At 44.3% G+C, this 21,661-nt stretch overlaps 1 protein-coding gene across 1 annotated transcript in view; it reads right to left on the minus strand.

Moving 5' to 3' along the window:
- Positions 1–14,637, minus strand: part of plcb1l (phospholipase C beta 1-like) — a 331,247-nt gene extending 316,610 nt beyond the window's left edge. The window contains 1 exon segment of the mRNA XM_061929877.2: positions 14,285–14,637. Within this exon segment, the coding sequence (XP_061785861.2) occupies positions 14,285–14,383 (99 nt within the window). The 5' untranslated portion in view covers positions 14,384–14,637.
- Between the last annotated feature and the right edge of the window lie 7,024 nt (positions 14,638–21,661).

Consider the following 21,661-nt stretch of genomic DNA (forward strand, 5'->3'; position numbering starts at 1 on the left):
ATGGCAACATATATTGCTCCAAAACCTGTATTTACCTTTCAGCATATGTGTACGTTACCCATGCCTTGGGCACTAATACACCCCCATACCATCACAGAGGCTGGCTTTTGAACTTTGCGCCTATAACAATCCGGATGTTTCTTTTCCTCCCTGATCCGGAGGACACGACGTCCACAGTTTCCAAAAACAAATTGAAATATGGATTCGTCAGACCACAGAACACTTTTCCATTTTGTATCAGTCCATCTTAGATGAGCTCGGGCCCAGCGAAGTCGACGGCGTTTCTGGGTGTTGTTAATAAATGGCTTTCGCTTTGCATAGTAGAGTTTTAATTTACACTTACAGATATAGCGACAAACCGTAGTTACTGACAGTGGTTTTTTGAAGTGTTACTGAGCCCATGTGGTGATATCCTTATACACTAATGTCGGTTTTTGATGCAGTACTGCCTGAGGGATCGAAGGTCACAGGCATTCAATGTTGGTTTTTAGCCTTGCTGCGTACGTGCAGTGATTTCTCCAGATTCTCTGAACCTTTTGATGATATTACGGACCGTAGATGGAAATGTAGTTCTTAAACAATTAGCTCACGCATTTGTTCACAAAGTGGTGACCCTCACTCCATCTTTGTTTTTGAATGACTGAGCATTTCATGGAAGCTGCTTTTATACCCAATCATGACAACCACCTGTTCCCAATTAGCCTGTTCACCTGTGGGATTTTCCAAATAAGTGTTTGATGAGCATTCCTTAACTTTCTCAGTCTTGTTGCCACTTGTGCCAGCTTTTTGGAAACATGTTGCAGGCATCAAATTCCAAACGAGCTAATATTTGCAAAATATAACAAAGTTTTCCAGTTTGAACGTTAAGTATCTTGTATTTGCATTGTATTCAATTGAATATAGGTTGAAAAGGATTTGCAAATCATTGTATTCTGCTTTTTATTTACCATTTACACAACGTGCCAACATCACTGGTTTTTGTGTTTGTACAATTACTCTGCGTTTAGTAAATAAAACAATTTCTCTCACAAATTATACTTTTGTCAGGGCTCACCACTTCAAGTCAATTGTGGGAGTGCTTTAGCTTAGTTTTTACGCTTGATGCTCTTCCTGATGCATCCCTCACACTGGGCGTGGCACTGGACATCTCTAAAGGCTAGTTGTTGGGCCTTGGTGTTAGGTTAAAGGGTTGGAGAGGAACCTTTTTAAAAAAAAAAAAAAATCCCCATCAGCCACAATTGTTTTGTGAGGCAAGAACCCACACGGCCTTTCCTTTTCTGTGCGTTCTAAATAGTGAAAACTGATAGTATGAGGCTGTGATAGTGATACAATCTATTCCGCCTATAAAGCAATAATGTTTTATACACATGCAGCAAGCATGTACGTACTGTAATGCATTACCAAGTACATTCATGATAACATGTAATATTTACAGTATTTTGGTCATTTTTACCAATACCATAACTTAATGGGCACATTGATTCCACAGAGTGCAAAGCAATGAACACTACTTCTGTCAACAGCATAAAGAGCACTTTCTGTGTTACTACTAATGTCAGATTTTGAGAGAGCCTCAGAGCTTTATTTTGTAGCTCATGGGCCACAACCTTCTACTAGAAAGGTGAGATGCATGATTTATAACCTAGCAATAACTGTTACCAACTCAAAGGCAATACAGCAGACGAAGCTGAAGCTTCTTTATTTTATGGAAAAACGCAACTAAAATTATTCGCTGATCAGCAAGGCGATGTGTTATTACACCAGAAAAGTAGTCCCTCTGTTATCTCTTATGATTACAATGTGGCTATAGCTTGGTATATGTACAGGTCACGGCATGTAAATGGAGTAGTGTTGGCGATTTTTAGATGTTTTTTAAGAGTGCTTCGTAGGCGAAATACTTTTGTAGATTATTCCCCTTTACTTGCATTGTTAACCGCTTCATACTTGCACTATTTAGGACAAACATAAAAGGTCAGGGCATGTGTGTCCTTGTCTCATATAAGGATTGGCGATGATGGCCAAAAAGTGTTGTTTTTCTTTTAAAGGCAGCAGTGTGTACCAGCAGACAGAATTGTAATAAAGTTAATACATAATCACAGATATTCACTTATTTTGTATTGCAACCTCTTTCAGCTTTACAGATACCACTTCAATTCTTAAAAAATGTCAGGGATTAGAGGCTAATGTGGTTGTCATGTAAACAATGCTTTTATGTCGACACTCAAACTCTCATGGGGGAGCATTATAAGAGCATTCACAGACAGGAGGTCACATGTGCAAAAGATGCAGTTTAAGACCTGCAGTCTGGCTTCTGTGGTCGTGAAGGAGGCATTTTTCTAACAAGACAAGAGGCAGAAAGCAACTAGACAGAAGACACAATATCACTCGCACCCTTTGGAAGGGTCTCCTGCCTCCACGCAGCACTGCAACTATAACTCTACCTGGGAAGGCCGTTTAAGTGAGAGCTTAAAAGACGCTGGAGGCTCGGCTGACCATTTATTGCGGCGAACATCCAAACTGCACGCAGTGAAAGGATCGGAGGCGCTGAGGAGGGTTGCAGATGAGGTCAGTCTGCAGCAAATGGTGCAACTAAATAAGAAATTAACCTTGCATCACCTTCTTTTTTCTTCCAGCCTTGGAGCACAGATGGCTCTGAGCCTCTTGCTTGAGTCTGACCCTGAGGCATGCGTGGCCAAGCTGGATATTTTCAGAAGCATCTATAAAAAGAGACGCAGCTCCACAGTTCACCTGAGAAGTTCACTGAGGGCAACGCCGCCTTTGTGTTGAAAAGTGTCTGGAAAAGTCCCCCAATGAGGTAGCTATTGCAGCATGGGCAGATAAAGCCTAATGGCCTGCGTCCGTTTGCCGCTCACACGTCATATTCAGGCGAGAGCCCATCTGGCGAAGGGCTGCTATTAAAGGGTTGACATTAAAAGGGGGTGTACGAGATGGGAGTGGGGAGGGGGGAAGCAAAGCCATTAGTCTTGCAGCCGAAACCTCAATAAGACAATAACGATTTAATGGAGGCCAGGGGGCATGCGCCGTGGTGACATTCGCTATGGCAACACGCCGATCCTGAGACATCTATCAAGGGTGGGCGGGTGGACTCGGGAGGAATGGTAATGGCTATGTTCACATGACTGCACAATCTTTGCAAGCAGGATTGAAAGACAAGGCGTGCGACGGAATGCACGCCACATTCACCCACACGAATACAGTATACAGTACACTTACAGTATGCTTACAGTTTTTTTTCAATTCTAATGATCCACGCTTTTTGACTGTTAGCATCCAAAATGTCTTGGATATTTTTAAGACAATTGTTGATGCCCGTGCTGATCGGTCAAGGTGATTAATTGACATTTTTGTGGATGAAATGTCAATGCACTAGAATACCAAGTGACATGTCCAAAAATGGACAACTGTCGACACAAACTTGAGCACAATGAGCCTGATCTACAAAAGCAGGGGTTTCAAACTAATTTTCACAGAGGGCCATATCAGCATTATAGGTGCCGCCAAAGGGCCTGTTGTAACTGGAAGATAGTAAATGTGACAAAAAGTATAGATTGTTCAATTTCCTTTATTTAACCAGGTAAAACTCATTGAGATTAAAATCTATTTTTCAAGAGCGACATGATAAAGAGGGTGGCACAAACAAAGTTACAATAATAATTACAACAAGACAATACAACAGAACAACAGCAGTCATAGGTAGAAGAGTGGTAGAAGAGTTTGCCTGTACCAATGATCCTAGGAGCTATGTTGTCCGGGGGCTTCCATGCCCCCTGGTAGGGTCTCCCAAGACAAACAGGTCCTAGGTGAGGGATCAGACAAAGAGCAGCTCGAGGACTTTTATGGGAATACAAAAACAGAGACTACGATTTCCCTTGCCCGGACGCGGGTCACCGGGGCCCCCCTCTGGAGACAGGCCCGGAGTTTGGGCACGATGGCGAGCGCCTGGCCGGCCGGGCACAGCCCAAAGAGGCAACGTGGGTCCCCCCTCCAATGGGCTCACCACTCATGGGAGGGGCCATAGAGGTCAGGTGCGTTGTGAGATGGGTGGCAGCCGAAGGCAGGGCACTTGGCGGTCCGATCCTCGGCTACATAAGCTAGCTCTTGGGACATGGAACGTCACCTCGCTGGAGGGGAAGGAGCCTGAGCTAGTGCGCGAGGTGGAGAAGTTCCGGCTGGATATAGTCGGACTCACCTTGACGCACAGAAAGGGCTCTGGAACCAATTTTCTCAAGAGGGGCTGGACTCTCTTCCACACTGGTGTTGCACGCAGTGAGAGGCGACAGGCTGGGGTAGCAATTCTTGTTTCCCCCAGGCTCAAAGCCTGCACGTTGGAGTTCGGTGGACGAGAGGGTAGCTTCCCTCCACCTTCGGGTGGGGGGGACGGGTCCTGATTTTTGTTTGGGGACTTCAACACTCATATTGGCAACGACAGTGAAACCTGGAGAGGCGTGATTGGGAAGAATGGCCGCCCGGATCTGAACCTGAGTGGTGTTTTGTTATTGGACTTTTGTGCTCGTCACAGATAGTCCATAACAAACACCATGTTCAAACATAAGGGTGTCCATATGTGCACTTGGCACCAGGACACCCTAGGCCGCAGTTCCATGATCGACTTTATAGTTGTGTCATCGGATTTGCAGCCTCATGTTTTGGACACTCGGGTGAAGAGAGGGGCGCAGCTTTTTACCAATCACCACCTGGTGGTGAGTTGGCTGCGATGGTGGGGGAGGATGCCGGACAGACCTGGCAGGCCCAAACGCATTGTGAGGGTTTGCTGGGAACGCCTGGCAGAGTCTCCTGTCAGAGAGAGTTTCAATTCCCACCTCCGGAAGAACTTTGAACATGTCACGAGGGAGGTGCTTGACATTGAGTCCGAGTGGACCATGTTCCGCACCTCTATTGTCGAGGCGGCTGATTGGAGCTGTGGCCGCAAGGTAGTTGGTGCCTGTCGTGGCGGTAATCCTAGAACCCGTTGGTGGACACCAGCGGTGAGGGATGCAGTCAAGCTGAAGAAAGAGTCCTATCGGGTTATTTTGGCTCCGGAGGCAGCGGACAGGTACCGATAGGCCAAGCTATGTGCGGCTTCAGCGGCCGCGGAGGCAAAAACTCGGACATGGGAGGAGTTCGGGGAAGCCATGGAACACTTCCGGACAGCTTTGAAGCGATTCTGGACCACCATCCGCCGCCTCAGGAAGGGGAAGCAGTGCACTGTCAACACTGTGTATTGTGAAGATGGTGTTCTGCTGACCTCGACTGCGGATGTTGTGAATCGGTGGAGGGAATACTTCGAAGACCTCCTCAATCCCACCAACATGTATTCCTATGAGGAAGCAGTTCCTGGGGAATCTGTGGTGGGCTCTCCTATTTCTGGGGCTGAAGTTGCTGAGGTAGTTAAAAAGCTCCTCGATGGCAAGGCCCCGGGGGTGGATGAGACCGCCCGGAGTTTCTTAAGGCTCTGGATGCTGTGGGGCTGTCTTGGTTGACAAGACTCTGCAGCATTGCGTGGGCATCGGGGGCGGTACCTCTGGATTGGCAGACCGGGGTGGTAGTTCCTCTCTTTAACCCTTGTTTAATGTTCATATTGCTGTTACTCAGCCAGCGTTTGTGGGTCTGATGGACCCGTTGCATTTTGTGGCTTTTAATGCCTCACAATCAAACACTTTTATGTTAAAATACTGAACAGATGTTTACCTTATCCCAATAAACATCTATATATCGGTATCGATATGAACCGATACCGATATATACAGTCGTGGAATTAACACATTATTATGCCTCATTTTGTTGTGATGCCCCGCTGGATGCATTAAACAATGTAACAAGGTTTTCCAAAATAAATCAACTCAGGTTATGGAAAAAACTGCCAACATGACACTGCCATATTTATTATTGAAGTCACAAAGCGCATTATTTTTTTTAACATGCCTCAAAACAGCAGCTTGGAATTTGGGACATGTTCTCCCTGAGAGAGCATGAGGAGGTTGAGGTGGGCGGGGGGGGGTTGAGGTGTGGGGGAGGAGGGGTAGCGGGGGGTGAATATTGTAGTGTTAGAGTAGAGTTAGTGCTGCAAGGGGTTCTGTGTGTGTGAAAAGCTGAGATATTATATGATTGGGCCGGCACGCAAAGGAAGTGCCTTTAAGGTTTATTGGCACTCTGTACTCCCAAGTCCGCGTACACAGCGGCGTTTTAAAAAGTCATAAATTTTACTTTTTGAAACCAATACCGATCATTTCCGATATTACATTTTTAAAGCATTTATCGGCCGATAATATCTGCAGTCCGATATTATCGGACATCCCTAATTATTAACCATCTATTTTCTTCCGCTTATCTGAGGACGAGTCGCGGGGGCAGCAACCTAAGCAGAGAAGCCCAGACTTCCGTCTCCCCAGCGACTTCGTCCAGCTCCTCCCGGTGGATTCCGAGGCATTCCAGTCGGGAGACATAGTGGAAGAGAAGCGGCTTAACTTTGAGCTCCTCCCGGATGACAGAGCTTTGCATCCTATCTCTAAGGGAGAGCCCCGTCGCCCGACGGAGGAAACTCATTTTGGCAGCTTGTATCCGTTAACTTGTCCTTTCGGTCATTACCCAAAGCTCATGACCATGGGTGAGGATGGGAACGTAGATCGACCGGTAAATTGAGAGCTTTGCCTTCCGGCTCAGCTCCTTCTTCACCACAACAGATCGATACAGCGTCAGCATTACTAATCCGTCTGTCGATCTCACAATCCACTCTTCCCTCACTCGTGAACAAGACTCTGAGGTACTTGAACTCCTCCACTTGCGGCAAGATCTCTTCCCCCAAACCGGAGATGGCACTCCACCCTTTTCCGGTAGCGAACCATGGACTCGGATTTGGAGGTGCTGATTCTCATCCCAGTCGCTTCACACTCGGTTGTGAACTGATCCAGTGAGAGCTGAAAATCCTGGCTAGATGAAGCCATCAGGACCAAATCATTTACAAAAAGCAGAGACCTAATCCTGCGGCCACCAAACCGGATTCCCTCGATGCCCTCACTGCACCTAGAAATTCTGTCCATAATAGTTATGAACAGAATCGGTGACAAAGGGCAGCACTGGCGGAGTCCAACCCTCACTGAAAACGGGTCTAACTTACAGCCGGCAATGTGGACCAAGCTCTGACTCTGACCATACAGGGAGCAGACCGCCACAATCAGAAAGTCCGATACCCCATACTCTCTGAGCACTCCCCACAGGACTTCCCGAGGGACACGGTCGAATGCCTTCTCCAAGTCCACAAAGCACATGTAGAGCTGGTCTACAGTTCCACGACCAGGAAGAAAACCACACTGCTCCTCCTGAATCCGCTGTTCGACTATCCGGCGTAGCCTCCTCTCCAGTACACCTGAATAGACCTTACCGGGAAGGCTGAGGAGTGTGATCCTGCGATAGTTGGAACACACCCTCTGGTTCCCCTTCTTAAAGAGAGGAACCACCACCCCGGTCTGCCAATCCAGAGGTACCGCCCCGATGTCTACGCAGTGTTGCAGAGTCTTGTCAACCAAAACAGCTCCACAGCATCCAGAGCCTTAAGGAACTCCGGGCGGTCTCATTCACCCCCGGGGCCTTGCCGCTGAGGAGCTTTTTAACTACCTCGGCAACCTCAGCCCCAGAAATAGGAGAGCCCACCACAGATACCCCAGGCACTGCTTCCTCATAGGAAGACGTGTTGGTGAAATTGAGGGGGTATTCCCTCAACCGATCTACAACATCCGCAGTAGAGGTCAGCAGCACACCATCCTCACAATACACAGTGCTGACAGTGCACTGCTTCCCCTTCCTGAGGCGGTGGATGGTGGTTGTGAATCGCTTCGAAGCCGTCCGGAAGTGGTTTTCCATAGCTTACCCGAACTCCTCCTATGTCAGATTTTTTTGCCTCCACGACCGGCAAAGCTGCACACTGCTTGGCCTGTCAGTACCTGTCCACTGCCTCCGGAGTCCCATGAGCCAAAAGAACTCTTTCTTCAGCTTGATGGCATCATGGCGGTTCTAGGATTACCGCCACGACAGGCACCCACCTTGTGGCCACAGCTCCAATCGGCCGCCTCGACAATAGAGGTACGGACAATGGTCCACTCGGACTCAATATTCATATTTTTTGTGACATGTTCAAAGTTTTTCCGGAGGTAGGAACTGAAACTCTCTCTGATAGGAGACTCTGCTAGATGTTCCCAGCAGACCCTCACAATGCGTTTGGGCCTGCCAGGTCTGTCCGGCATCCACCCCCGCCATCGGAGCCAATTCACAACCAGGTGGTGATCAGTAGAAAGCTCCGCCCCTCTCTTCACCCGAGTGTCCAAAACATGAGACCGCGAATCTGATGACACAACTACAAAGTCGATCATGGAACTGCAGCCTAGGGTGACCTGGTGCCAAGTGCACAGATGGACACCCTTATGTTTGAACTTTGTGTTTCTTATGGACAATCTGTGACAAGTACAAAAGTCCAATGACAAAACACCACTCGGGTTCTGATCCGGGCGGCCATTCTTCCCAATCACGCCTCTCCAGGTTTCACTGTCATTGCCAATATGAGCGTTGAAGTCACACAGCAGAACAAGGGAATTACTCTCCCTTGAGGGAATCCAAAAAGGGTGGGTACTCTGAGCTGCTGTTTAGTGCGTAAGCACAAATAACAGTGAGGACCTGTCCCTCCCACCCGAAGGCGGAGGGAAGCTGCCCTCTCGTCTACTGGGTTAATGTCCAACGTGCAGGCTTTGAAACGGGGGGGAAACAAGAATTTCCGCCCCAGCTTGTCCCCTTTTACTGCGTGCAACGCCAGAGTGGAAGAGAGTCCAGCTCCTCTCCACAGAACTGGTTCCGGGGCCCTTGCTGTGCGTCGAAGTGAATCCGACTAAATCTAGCCGGAACCAACCACCTCGCGCACCAGCTCAGGCTCCTTCCCACTCAGCGAGGTGACCTTCCACATTCCAAGTGCTAGCTTATGTAGCCGAGGATCGGAATGCCAAGTGCCCTGCTTTCGGCTTCCGCCCAGCTCACACTGCACCCGACCTCTATTGCCCCTTCTATGAGTGGTGATCCCATTGGAGGGGGTACCCACGTTGCCTCCGGGCCCCATGGGGACAGGCCCGGCCACCAGGCATTCACCATCGTGCCCCACCTCTGAGCCTGGCTCCAGAGGGGGGCCCCGGTGACCCGCGTCCAGGCGAGGAAAATCTAAGTCCTTGTTTGTTCTTTTCCATAAAGGTTTTCGAGCTGCTCTTTGTCTGATCCCTCACCTAGGACCTGTTTGTCTTGGGAGACCCTACCAGGGGGCATAGAAGCCCCCAGACAAAATAGCTCCTAGTATCATTGGGACACGCAAACTCCTCTACCACAATAAGGTGGCAGCTCAGAAAGGAGGGATTATTAAGGTATTTGTTAACTATCCGATAATATCTGGTTATTTTTGGTTTTAACATGTTTTATTTACAGTACACTTATGTTAAAATGTAATAAGCACTTACTCTTCTGTTGTTTGGATACCGTCCATTAGTTTTGGGCCATACCACAAATTTGGGTATCGATCCAATACCAAGTAGTTACAGGATCATACATTGGTCATATTTAAAGTCCTCATGTGTCCAGGAACGTATTTCCTGAGTTTGTAAACATAAAAAAATTAAAAAAAGGAAAAAAAGATGTTGTGTTGATAAACAAAATCTCAATGTAATCATTGTAGTATCGACTCGATATGGCTCTTGTTGTTGATTTCGTTACAAGCGATGTCCGTGTAGACCCACTCTATTGTTTACATTCAGGAGCGCTAGCTTGCTGTTAGCGGTGACTGTGAGCTATTGTGTCCTCCTACGGTGTGTAGTGAATCATGTTTAGCTATTCCTCGTCCTGCAGGGATGATACTTGTAAGAAACTTAATTTATTTGTCGCCATGGAGGCGAGAATTAGTGAAGAAGTATTTAAAACACTACGGAGAGACTTTTGCCGCTAGCTTGCTATTAGCTAGCTATGTTTTAGAGCACCTCTTGCAGAGCAGTGCTTCAAGTGTTTATAGCTCCACCTTTATCATTAGCTTTAAAGCCAAAATACCTCTATTCTTCATCGTTTGTCTATAAGCTGTTTTTGCTTGCAAGTGCTGTGTGTGTTGACGAACATGTGCCGCAGCTTGTATATCGGTGAAAAATAAAAGTACCTGTATTTTTCAAAAGCAGTATAGTACCGTTTTTAATTAATTTCTATCATTTATGTATTCCTTTATCCCTCTACATCAATGACAATAATCGAAACAATGGAAGAGATTACCAATGCAATTGATGGTAAACAGTGTTCAGCTGCAATGATCAAGCCAACGAGTGCCCTTGCAGAAACTCCAGTCCCCCAGACTGCTGTGGAGCTGGAGGAGCTAGCCAGCTGGATAATGGCCAGTAGATTATTTCACGATTGGCTTAGCCGGAGTAGGACACAAAAGCAGAGAAGAAAAATAAATACAAATAAATAAATAAATAATAACAAAAAGAGCACCTAAAAAGGAGTGAGGAGAAATTAACCAAGGATGCCCACATAAGGTGTGAGGAAGAGAAATCGCACACAGAAGGTGTGGAGAAGTAACAATTTACACTGCACTGCAATGCGGGGACTGGGCCATAAGGAATGGGGAAGGTGAGTGGAGCCAAAGCAGAGGAGTTGTACGCGACTGGAAGGGGAATCTACTGGCGCCGAGTGACGGGACTGGAGAGCTTAAGTAACCAGAAGGAAATGGTTAAGTAACCACAAGGAAATGAGTATCAGGTGTGCGCGCAGGTGGCTACGACCTGTGACCCAAAAACCAGGCACTGCAACAAAAATAAGATAGGCGGCATTTGTCTAATCATTGATTAACTCATTGATGTATTCACTGTGGTGTTGTGTACATACAAATGTGTTGAAATACTGCTATGATACGAAAAAAGGTATATAAATATGCTTTGAATCATCCAACTCCTTTTCGGAGATGTAATGAAAAACTGGAAATATGTGATGTATTATATTGTAATTGTATACATGTTTGAAATAAACGAACACCATCATAATTAGCCCTTACATTCATTGTTTTCACAAAGTGACTTATTAGACAAGTGTACATTTCACAAAATTGAGAAAACACATGGCTAAATGGTGACATGGATCCCTCATTGTGTAATTTGATGATTTTAAAAAGAAATCTGAGGCCAAGTCATAAGTATTCCAGACCATAAGGGAGTAATCTTATGCGATGGACATATTGCAATTTTCAGTTTTTCCAATTTACCGCGAAGAAATGTGTGAGAGGAGCATGTCATTCAAAACCACAAAAGCACAAAATTGATTTATCTGTATCTTATCCCTCTTGAGCTGGAGCATTCTCTCTCTCTGTGCTGCTGCCTGGCTGTCACAGCGCACTTCTCCAGCTTCTTTCCGTGAAGCGATACAGAGGAAGGAAGAAGTGCATGGGAAATTAAACAAAGAGAGCATATCTTTGTGTGTCTACCAGGGTGTTGTATTTTTACAGGGGGAAAAAAAAAGAGGCCGAGTGGGCATTTTGCTCTAGAGGCGCTAGCCCGTGCCAAATCATCGACTTGGTTGCGGGGGAAGCAAAACTTACGCCCTTCCCAAAACACACCATGCATGATTCTGCAGCAAAATGATAGCCACTGAATAAATACAGTATATCCGATTCCTCACTAAACCCTCTCCGCTTTAAAAGACACACAAAAACACGCAGCATCTGATTCCATTTCCAACCTTAGCAGTAAAGTTCAGTTACACAACATTTTGTCTGCGTTTTCTTCACCCGTGAATTCAACAACTGATAAATAAACTCACAAATAAAACAGCTGTGAAACATAGATGGAACATAATGTTTACAGAACATATTTGGCAGGTTTGTTAATAATGTTCTTAAGACAAACCAGTCTAAAAAGGAGCAAATCACTCAAATAATAAAATATTTATCAAACAAAACCCATATCGGCATGGTCTTTAGGCCGTGCAGCAAGTGCAAACATGAACAGACATACTGTGTGACCGTACAGATCACTTCTTGATCAATGTAACGCTTATTAACCTGTCTCAAGATATACTTTCCTGGTTGCTTACTACTTTGGAGAGATAAATATTGTTTTATATAAGCAGAGTATTTAGACTGGAAGTCTCTGCAGAAAGTGGTGAGGACGGCGGAAAAGATCATCAGAACTCCTCTTCCTCCAATCCAGGAAATTGCAAAAAGCCGCTGCCTGACCAGGGCTCAGAAAATCTGTAGAGACTCCTCCCACTCCCACCAAAGACAGTTTTCACTGCTGGACTCTAGAAAGAGGTTCCCCAGCCTCCGTAGCAGAACCTCCAGGTTCTGTAACAGCTTCTTCCCTCAGGCCATAAGACTCTTGAACGCATCATAATGATCCCCCCAATTCCCCCCAAAAACTGATTAACTCGCTGGAATATAAAGACAATATAACACACATCCATAAACAAGGATGCATATGCAAAAGTGCAATATATTTATCTGTACAGTAATCTATTAATATCTGCACCGTATTGCTCTTTTATCCTGCACTACAACGAGCTAATGCAACAAAATGTTGTTCTTATCTGTACTGTAGTTTAAATTTGAATGACAATAAAAGGAAGTCTAAGTCTATAAATACAATAGACGACAAACAAAATACATACCAACCTATACTTACAGCCATGCAGAAAGTGTGAACATGCTCGCTCTATTTCTTAATTAATGCAATTAAAATGTCTCAAAACATTATTTCCTGGTTGCTAACTACCTTGTAGACCCAAATCTTGTCTTATTACGTTTATAATGAAAACAACATATTGCCGGCATGGTCTTACAGCCATGCAGCAAGTTCAAACCCATTCATCACCGTCATGCTTACAAAATGCCTCATTCTATGCTGGTTGTGTCCTACTTAAGACTTGTCTTACTATCATAACTGGAAACAAATTAGTTTATTTTTATATTTTATATTTACGAACTGCTCATTGGCCTTGTGGTTAGAATGTCCACCCTGAGATCAGTAGGTCGTGAGTTCAAACCCCGGCCGAGTCATACCAAAGACTGTAAAAATGGGACCCATTACCTCCCTGCTTGGCATTCAGCATCAAGGGTTGGCATTGGGGGTTAAATCCCCAAAATGATTCCCGAGCGCGGCCACCGCTGCTGCTCACTGCTCCCCTCACCTCCCAGGGGATGAACATGGGGATAGGTCAAATGTAGAGGAAAATTTCACCACACCTAGTGGATGAGTCAAATGCAGAGGATCATTTCACCACACCTAGTGTGTGTGTGACGATCAGTGGTACTTTAACTTTATTGACAGGAAGGAAGAATAAAAGGTCACTCAAATAGAACGTGGCAGTTCCAGGATCTTAATACCGTTGCAACACAGGTGCAACAATCACCAATCGATGGACATCACTCACACAGGCATTGGTACAAAAAAGGCCTCCTCTTTCCCCTTGATCATAATTGAACTGCAAGTGGTACAAAACATGGCCGCTCACTCAATAGGTAGAAAAATCCCCCAGTGCTCCGCTGAGGCGTCACCTGAGTGATTGGGATCTTATTATCGGCGCTGCTCATTTTGTCACGGTTGTCAAACGGTTACTTACACGAGGCGGGTGCGTCCCAGCACACGGTATATTATTTTCAATGCACAGGTGGGGCGACCACCTGTGTGTCTTCTGGCGGGAAACACATCAGTAAAACCCCTAAAATATTCATTCGGGTTGGAGGAGAAAGCAGAGGGATCCATCCATCCATTTTCTACCGCTTATTCCCTTTGGGGTCGCGGGGGGCGCTGGAGCCTATCTCAGCTACAATCGGTGTTTTAGGATATTCAAACAGATGGCATGAGTTGGGGAGGAAATAGCAGGACACTATGGTAACAACACAGAAGCATTTATTGCTTGTTTACTGGGATGATGCAAAGCGGGACGTGGCTATTTGCTGGACAGCTTTTGACTGGCCACTCACTGTGCAATCAATTATAATCAAGGTCATTTGTCTATGAGCACAGTCAATGATGACTAAGGGGGCGTTGTAGGATGGATAATTAGTCAATACAAGTGATGCCAGTCTGGTCCAGAAACACTCATTTGTATCATTTGACTGACTTTTACTGGGCTGTTTCAATTGATTTGATCAGAAATAAGCTGCATATTTTGAAGCACATCCATACATTGGGTCATCAGTATAATTGTGTCACACTGGAAGATCATGCACTAAATAGACGCAAATAGGGGGAAAAAAAGGACTCACATCGTCCCATTTCATGAATTTGTTACCCCGTCTGAGGCTCTCAGGCACGGACACCGGCTTGAGCTGCAGCGCGTGGACTCCAGGCTGAGCCCCTGCCATTGACTCATCAAGTCCTCCACGCGGCACGGAAGGAAAACAAAGTCTCTCTTTCCTCCTCCTTCCTCGGTCCGTTTATCCTCTCAGGAAAAGACCGAGTGCGGGGTTTGTTGGGCGGCAGACGGGACGCCCACGGCCGCTGCCAGTGCGCCAAGCAGCCCGCATTGACGGCGGCGCGTCCGGGTATGGAGAGCCGTGTGTGGGTGAGGGTGGAGGCGAGGAGCGAGCTGGTTCACTGACTGACTGCATTAATGAGTGGGAGATTGAAAAAAGCTGAGAAGAGGGCGAGAGGAAGAGAGAGAGAGAGTGAGTAAAAGAGAGAGAGAGAGATGAAGTAGGGGACAGGAAGAGTGAGGTTTGAAGTCATCTAGCGCCCCCTTGCGTCAGAGGCAATAAGGAGCTTGTTTATTTCCATTTTTGACTCATCCTTTTTCAATGCTTAAAGGCCTACTGAAATGCGATTTTCTTATTTAAACTGGGACAGCAGGCCAGAGGTGTGGACTCGAGTCACATGACTTGGACTCGAGTCAGACTCGAGTCATGAATTTGATGACTTTAGACTCGACTTGACAAAATGTAAAAAGACTTGCAACTCGACTTAGACTTTAACATCAATGACTTGTGACTTCACTTGGACTTGAGCCTTTTGAATTGACATGACTTGACATGACTTGCTACTTTCCCCAAAACCCAAAGATGAAAAAGTTATTCGGGAGCGCTCCGTATTTTTCATTGTGTACTTGTCTATCAGCGTTGCGTGTGTCAGCTGGTGTGGTCTCAGTACAACAGCCAATCAAATTAGATCTACTTTGTTTTCATCACACAGCATTCATCCAATCAAATTGCAGGACAACCAACGAAGAAGACATGTCCAAACCACACGCCAGTGAACAAAAAATGATACCTAAAATAATTTTGTTTGGGTATAAAAATTACGAGGTGGTCAACACAAAACGGTTTGCAGTATGCAACACATGCGGTTCGAATATTACTGATGGAGAGGCAACAACTTCCAACTTCGTCCGGCATTTGAAGTTGCACAAAGAACGGTAAGTTTTGAATGTAAGATAACGTTTATTGGCTAAGTAACGTGACTTTTATTTGCTGTGTAGTTAAATCAGTGAGGCTGTAAACTCACTGCTAACGTTATAACGTTATTGCAAACATGGGAATCTGTTGCAGTTCACTACCTTATTCATACTTTTTGTTCAGTGATTTTTTTTAAGCAGGGTTACGTTAGTCAATATATCACACGTAACGTTAGACGGCGGTCAGCAGCACCGCGTATTTTAGCCACCTAAAAAAAGACAAAAATAGTAAAATAAAGGTCAGTTAAAATGTATACTATATTATGAATATGTGTACCGTTTTAGCTAGCTTTCTGACATACTGTTGGTTGTTTACCTCAGTGGTCCCCAACCACCGGGCCGCGGCCCGGTACTGGTCCGTGGATCGATTGGTATCGGGCCGCACAAGAAATAATTATTTTTTTTTTCTCTTTTTTTAATTAAATCAACATAAAAAACACAAGATACACTTACAAGTAGTGCACCAACCCAAAACAACTCTCTACCCCCTTTTGTTCTGGGCATTGAACATGAAGACTCTTCCTTCACTGTTCCGAGTGGCCATGAGAGTCTTGGCAGTGCCTGCCTCCAGTGCTCCAGTGGAGCGAGTTTTCAGCCATGGTGGCATCATACTACGCCCCCATCGTGCACAAATGACTGACAGACTCTTGGCTAATTTGGTCTTTTGCAGATGCAATGCAGCATAGGGCCCTGACATATAAAAAGTACAACTTTTTTGTTATGTTCACGTATATGTCATGTTTTTTCAATGTTAACACTTTTGTACAAATAAGTACATTTGCACTTTATTTTTCAATGTGTTTGTTCTGTAAAGGAATGAGTTAATGTTTAAAATGACTGGTTAATAGTGCTATTATAAAGTGCAATGTCAGCACAATTTTCTTTCCTGCAATTTAAAATGCACTTGTTTTAATAAATAAATACAGCGTTTGAAAAGCATACACAATCTGTGTTAATATATTAGTCTGTGGTTAAAAGGACTTGAAAGGACTCGAAACTCAAAATGCAGGACTTAGGACTTGACTTGAGACTTTCCAGTCTTGACTTTGGACTTGACTCGGGGCTTGCCTGTCTTGACTCGGGACTTGACTCGGACTTGAGGGCAAAGACTTGAGACTTACTTGTGACTTGCAAAACAATGATTTGGTCCCACCTCTGCAGGAGGCCCATTCTATGTGTCATACTTGATCATTTCGCCGATATTGCCATATTTTTGCTGAAAGGATTTAGTAGAGAACATCGACGATAAAGTTCGCAACTTTTGGTCACTGATAAAAAAAGCCTTGCTTGTACCGGAAGTAGCAGACGAGTAGCGTGACGTCACAGGTTGTGGAGCTCCTCACATACGCACATTGTTTACAATCATGGCCACCAGCAGCGAGAGCGATTCGGACCGAGAAAGCGACGATTTCCCCATTAATTTGAGCAAGGATGAAAGATTCGTGGATGAGGAAAGTGAGAGTGAAGGACTAGAGGGCAGTGGGAGCGATTCAGATAGGAAAGATGCTGTGAGAGGCTGGTGGGACCTGATATTCAGCTGGGAATGACTAAAACAGTAAATAAACACAAGACATACTCTATTAGCCACAACACAACCAGGCTTATATTTAATATGCCACAAATTAATCCTGCATAACAAACACCTCCCCCCTCCCGTCCATATAACCCGCCAATACAACTCAAACACCTGCACAACACACTCAATCCCACAGCCCAAAGTACCGTTCACCTCCCCAAAGTTCATACAGCACATATATTTCCCCAAAGTCCCCAAAGTTACGTACGTGACATGCACATAGCGGTACGCACGTACGGGCAAACGATCAAATGTTTGGAAGCGTACTCACGGTACAGTGTCTGCGTATCCAACTCAAAGTCCTCCTGGTAAGAGTCTCTGTTGTCCCAGTTCTCCACAGGCCAATGGTAAAGATTGACTGTCATCTTTCGGGAATGTAAACAATGAAACACCGGCCGTGTTTGTGTTGCTGAAGTCGGCCGCAATACACCGCTTCCCACCTACAGCTTTCTTCTTTGCTGTCTCCATTGTTCATTGAACAAATTGCAAAAGATTCACCAACACAGATGTCCAGAATACTGTGGAATTTTGCGATGACAGACGACTTAATAGCTGGCCACCATGCTGTCCCAAAATGTCCTCTACAATCCGCGACGTCACGCACTGACGTCATCATACCGAGACGTTTTCAGCAGGATATGTTGCGCGAAATTTAAAATTGCACTTTAGTAAACTAACCCGGCCGTATTGGCATGTGTTACAATGTTAAGATTTCATCATTGATATATAAACTATCAGACTGCGTGGTCGGTAGTAGTGGGTTTCAGTAGGCCTTTAATGATCACCAATCTTCATACTAATACTTTGGGTACTCTATATCAGTGTTTTTCAACCACTAGTGTGGCGTGAGATACAGTCTGCTATGCCGTGGGAGATTATGTAGCGAGGTCAACTTGCAGGTCAAAAGGTGTCTAATGCTTAAACAAACAAAACAAAAAAAGGTGAGTGCCCCTAAGAGAAGGCATTGAAGCTTAGGGATGGCTATGCAGAACAAAACAAAATCTGAACTGGCGACAAAGTAAACAAAAAAGAATGCTGGACGACAGCAAAGACTTACAGCGTGTGGAGCAGCAGAGGGCGTCCACAAAGTACATCCGTACATGACATGCCAATCAACAATGTCCACACGAAAAAAGATAGCAACAACTTAAATGTTCTGGATTGTAAAACAAAGCAGGTGCGGGGAATAGCGCTCAAAGGAAGACATGAAAATGCAATAGGAAAATACCAACACAACAGGAAAAGCCACCAAAATAGGAGCGCAAGACAAGAACTAAAACACTATGCACGGGAAAACACCAAAAAACTCCAAATAAGTCACGGCGTGATGTGACAGGTGGTGACACTACAACTACTTTGAGACAAGAGCTATAGTGATGCATGCTTGATAATGGTTTAAAGTCATACCCAACAATTGCGACAACCACTTTTTATTGTCTACTGAGTTTCATTTTTTAATGATTTCTGCTGGTGGTGTGCCTCCGCATTTTTTCAAAGAAAATAATGTGCCTTGGCTCAAAAAAGGTTGAAAAACCCTGGTCTATATATTGTCAAAGGACAACATTGGGGTTGTCCCAATACCAGAATTTCAGTAGTTGATACTGGTTCCTATGAATTTCCACGATTTGATACTTATTCGCCAAAATGATTCCCGAGCGCAGCCACCGCTGCTGCTCACTACTCCCCTCACCTCCCAGGGGGTGAACATGGGCATGGGTCAAATGCAGAGAATAATTTCACCACACCTAGTGTGTGTGTGACTATCGTTGGAACTTTAACTTTATACGACACCACGATGAAAAAACTGAACCTTGTACTTTTAAATTCACTAGTAAAATGCTTTATCAGTATCATGCTTCAAACCCCGCTTTGAAAAGCTATGCACTACAAAACTTGTTCATTGTAACAATTAATCCTGACTTTCTTAGAACGATTTTTTTTTTAATCAGCATACATGTAAATTGTTTTATAATTTTTGTAACACTAGAAGCTACTAGAACATACACACCAATTATTCAGTACTTTTTTCACTGAGTACTTACTCAAGTAATTATTTGGATGACTTCTTTTTACATTTACTTGAGTCATATTACCTAATCTAAAAGGCAGGCCATGAGGCAGCAAGTACCTCTGCCTCACAGTAGGGGGCGATATATTGTCAACTTGCAGTTCAATGCCTCTGCAGTACTCTGACTCGCCACACTGAGAGAAGTGGGGGCGCTCAAGCTAGCAGACACATGTCTCTCCAGCGGAAGCCAGCCTTTTGTTTTTTCTTTTTTTTTACTGTATTTATAACAAACATGGCATTTTTATTAGAGTAAGCCAGCGTTTGTGGGTGTTTTTTGTCAGATGCAAAAAATATTGTTTTATTGCTTGGAATGAAATTGAGTTAAATGAATGTGTCTGCCAATATGGAGGATTATATACTGCATCCAAGATTAAATAGTTCTCTAAACTGGACTTTAAGACAAAATGAATGTGATCATACAAAGTACGCTTTCATGGAGAATAGCTATTGCTGCTTCAGGTACAAATACACAAAGGTAAGATACACTCACAATAATTGATTTATTTTGTTAAAAGCAAAGGGGACCAAAAAGTATTAAATAACAACTTTATCAAATACTTTTTGGACCCATTTATCATATCATAACATCATTATGATAACGTTTTTATGAAAGCGAATAACTCCCTTCTTTTTCCTGTTACTCTAATGTGCAACCTAAATCAACAATGATTAGAGCTGCACATATGAATTTAAGTTAAAAAAAGAAGAGAAAAAAAACTCCAAAAGTATCTTTGCCTCACCTGTATAGTTCACCGCGCGTCACTGCCCTTAAACAAATAATTATTTAGCCTAAACCTCGTTTCAGCCACACTAAATCAGCGTTTAAGGTTCTCCTCCTTGGACACTTTTTTACACGGGTAAGTGCGCCGTCCATTTCTTGAATCTCCAGCTCTTAGCTTTGTATGGACTCATTGATCGTTTGCAAACGGAGTTCGAAGAGGAAGTGACGCCAGAAAGACCGTGTCCCGCACAAGAAGTGAAGTCAGAAAGATGGAGGCGAATCATCCAGATATGCCCGTGTGGAAATCACACAGGAATACCTTAAGAGAAGCAAACACGCGATTGCAGCTATTTCGGATACAACATATCTCAGATAGCAATATTGACGGTTGAGCGACAGTTTTGGATAAGGCCTGGAAGAACGGCAGCCTGGTGGGATATGTTTATCAATGAGTGTGTTGTGCCAGTGGAACGGCAAGAGAACTTTCGAATGTCCAGATCAGCTGTGATTCTACTTAGTGAAAAACATTGTCCATTTGTCAAAGGAGAGACAACGACAGACTACAAAAAAACAGCGAATACATTTGGACTGGCAAAGCAGACTATTATTGTTATTGTCCGCAATGTATGTCGAGTGATTACTCAACGTCTAGTTTTGTACTCCATAACTATTATGAAGCCATGAAGTGGTTGCGGCCGTCAAGTACGACCGCCAATTTCAGCCTACAAGCTCAGTGTCCTGAACAGATATCTATGAGTGTTGTAACATGTTCTTTATCACATTGCTTACTTTCACACATTCATTAAAGATATGATTCATGTATGATGGCTCAGGTGTGATTCACTACAATAGTCTAACAGCTGCTGATGGTGAGGCAGGCAAGGTTTACTGTTAAGAGAAATGTGGCAATAGTCTACATTGAAACACAGGGTAAGGATACACTTCCAGGTCAGAGGTGACTATGACACGCACATTTATTTCGCCCATGCATACTAGGTTGCGTAGCGCGGCGGACGGGGGGGTCTTAAACGACCATTGTGTGTGTGTGGACACGGATAAGGTTATGTGGGATTTACCCAGGATAACCCTGTAGAAGGGGCCTAAAGCAGTTTTTCTCAAAAGCGAAGCAGGTCTTAAAGGGGGGCGCCGTGGAGGGCCAGGGGGTGCTTGTGAATTCAGGGAACATGCTTTATCAGTATCATGCAGTATTATGCTTCAAACCAAATTCGAAAAGCAGTGCGCAGCAAAGCGTGATCGTTGTAGCACAACCAATTTTTTTTATTCATTTTTGTTTCGTAGTAGTTTCTATGTTGTGCTCCTGAGTTAATGTTGGTGATCAATTTGAATGTATTGTTATTGAATTGTATTTTTCATGATAAAATGGCTCAAGTCTGTCAAAAAAAATAAAGATATATATTTTTATAATTTCAGGCAAATTGATGCACTTTAAATACTTTCTGTTACAAACTAAAACAATGTTAATAAAGTTAGTCTTTGTTTTAAGGTGATGTATATTTCTTTCTTTTTCTTTGATGTTAACAATGATACAATGTTTTGCGGAGGTGTACTCGTAACAATTTTATAGACAAATTATACTATTCATAGTTGTGGCGGACAGTGGGGTAGCGCAAAATACTGTCTTCTTCCTGAGGGACGGAGCAACAGAAGATATTTGAGAAGCGCTGCTCTAAGTTGTGTTTTCTTAGCACTTATGGAAGTGATAACGTTTGGGTTGCACAATACCTTTCGTGACCGCTAGTTTTATTAGCAAATAAATGTATGATGCAAGATACACCTCTCTTTCACTTTTACTATGTACGTACTCGCT

This window comes from Nerophis lumbriciformis, linkage group LG34 (genome assembly GCF_033978685.3).
Source record: "Nerophis lumbriciformis linkage group LG34, RoL_Nlum_v2.1, whole genome shotgun sequence".
NCBI classification, from domain to species: Eukaryota; Metazoa; Chordata; class Actinopteri; order Syngnathiformes; family Syngnathidae; genus Nerophis; species Nerophis lumbriciformis.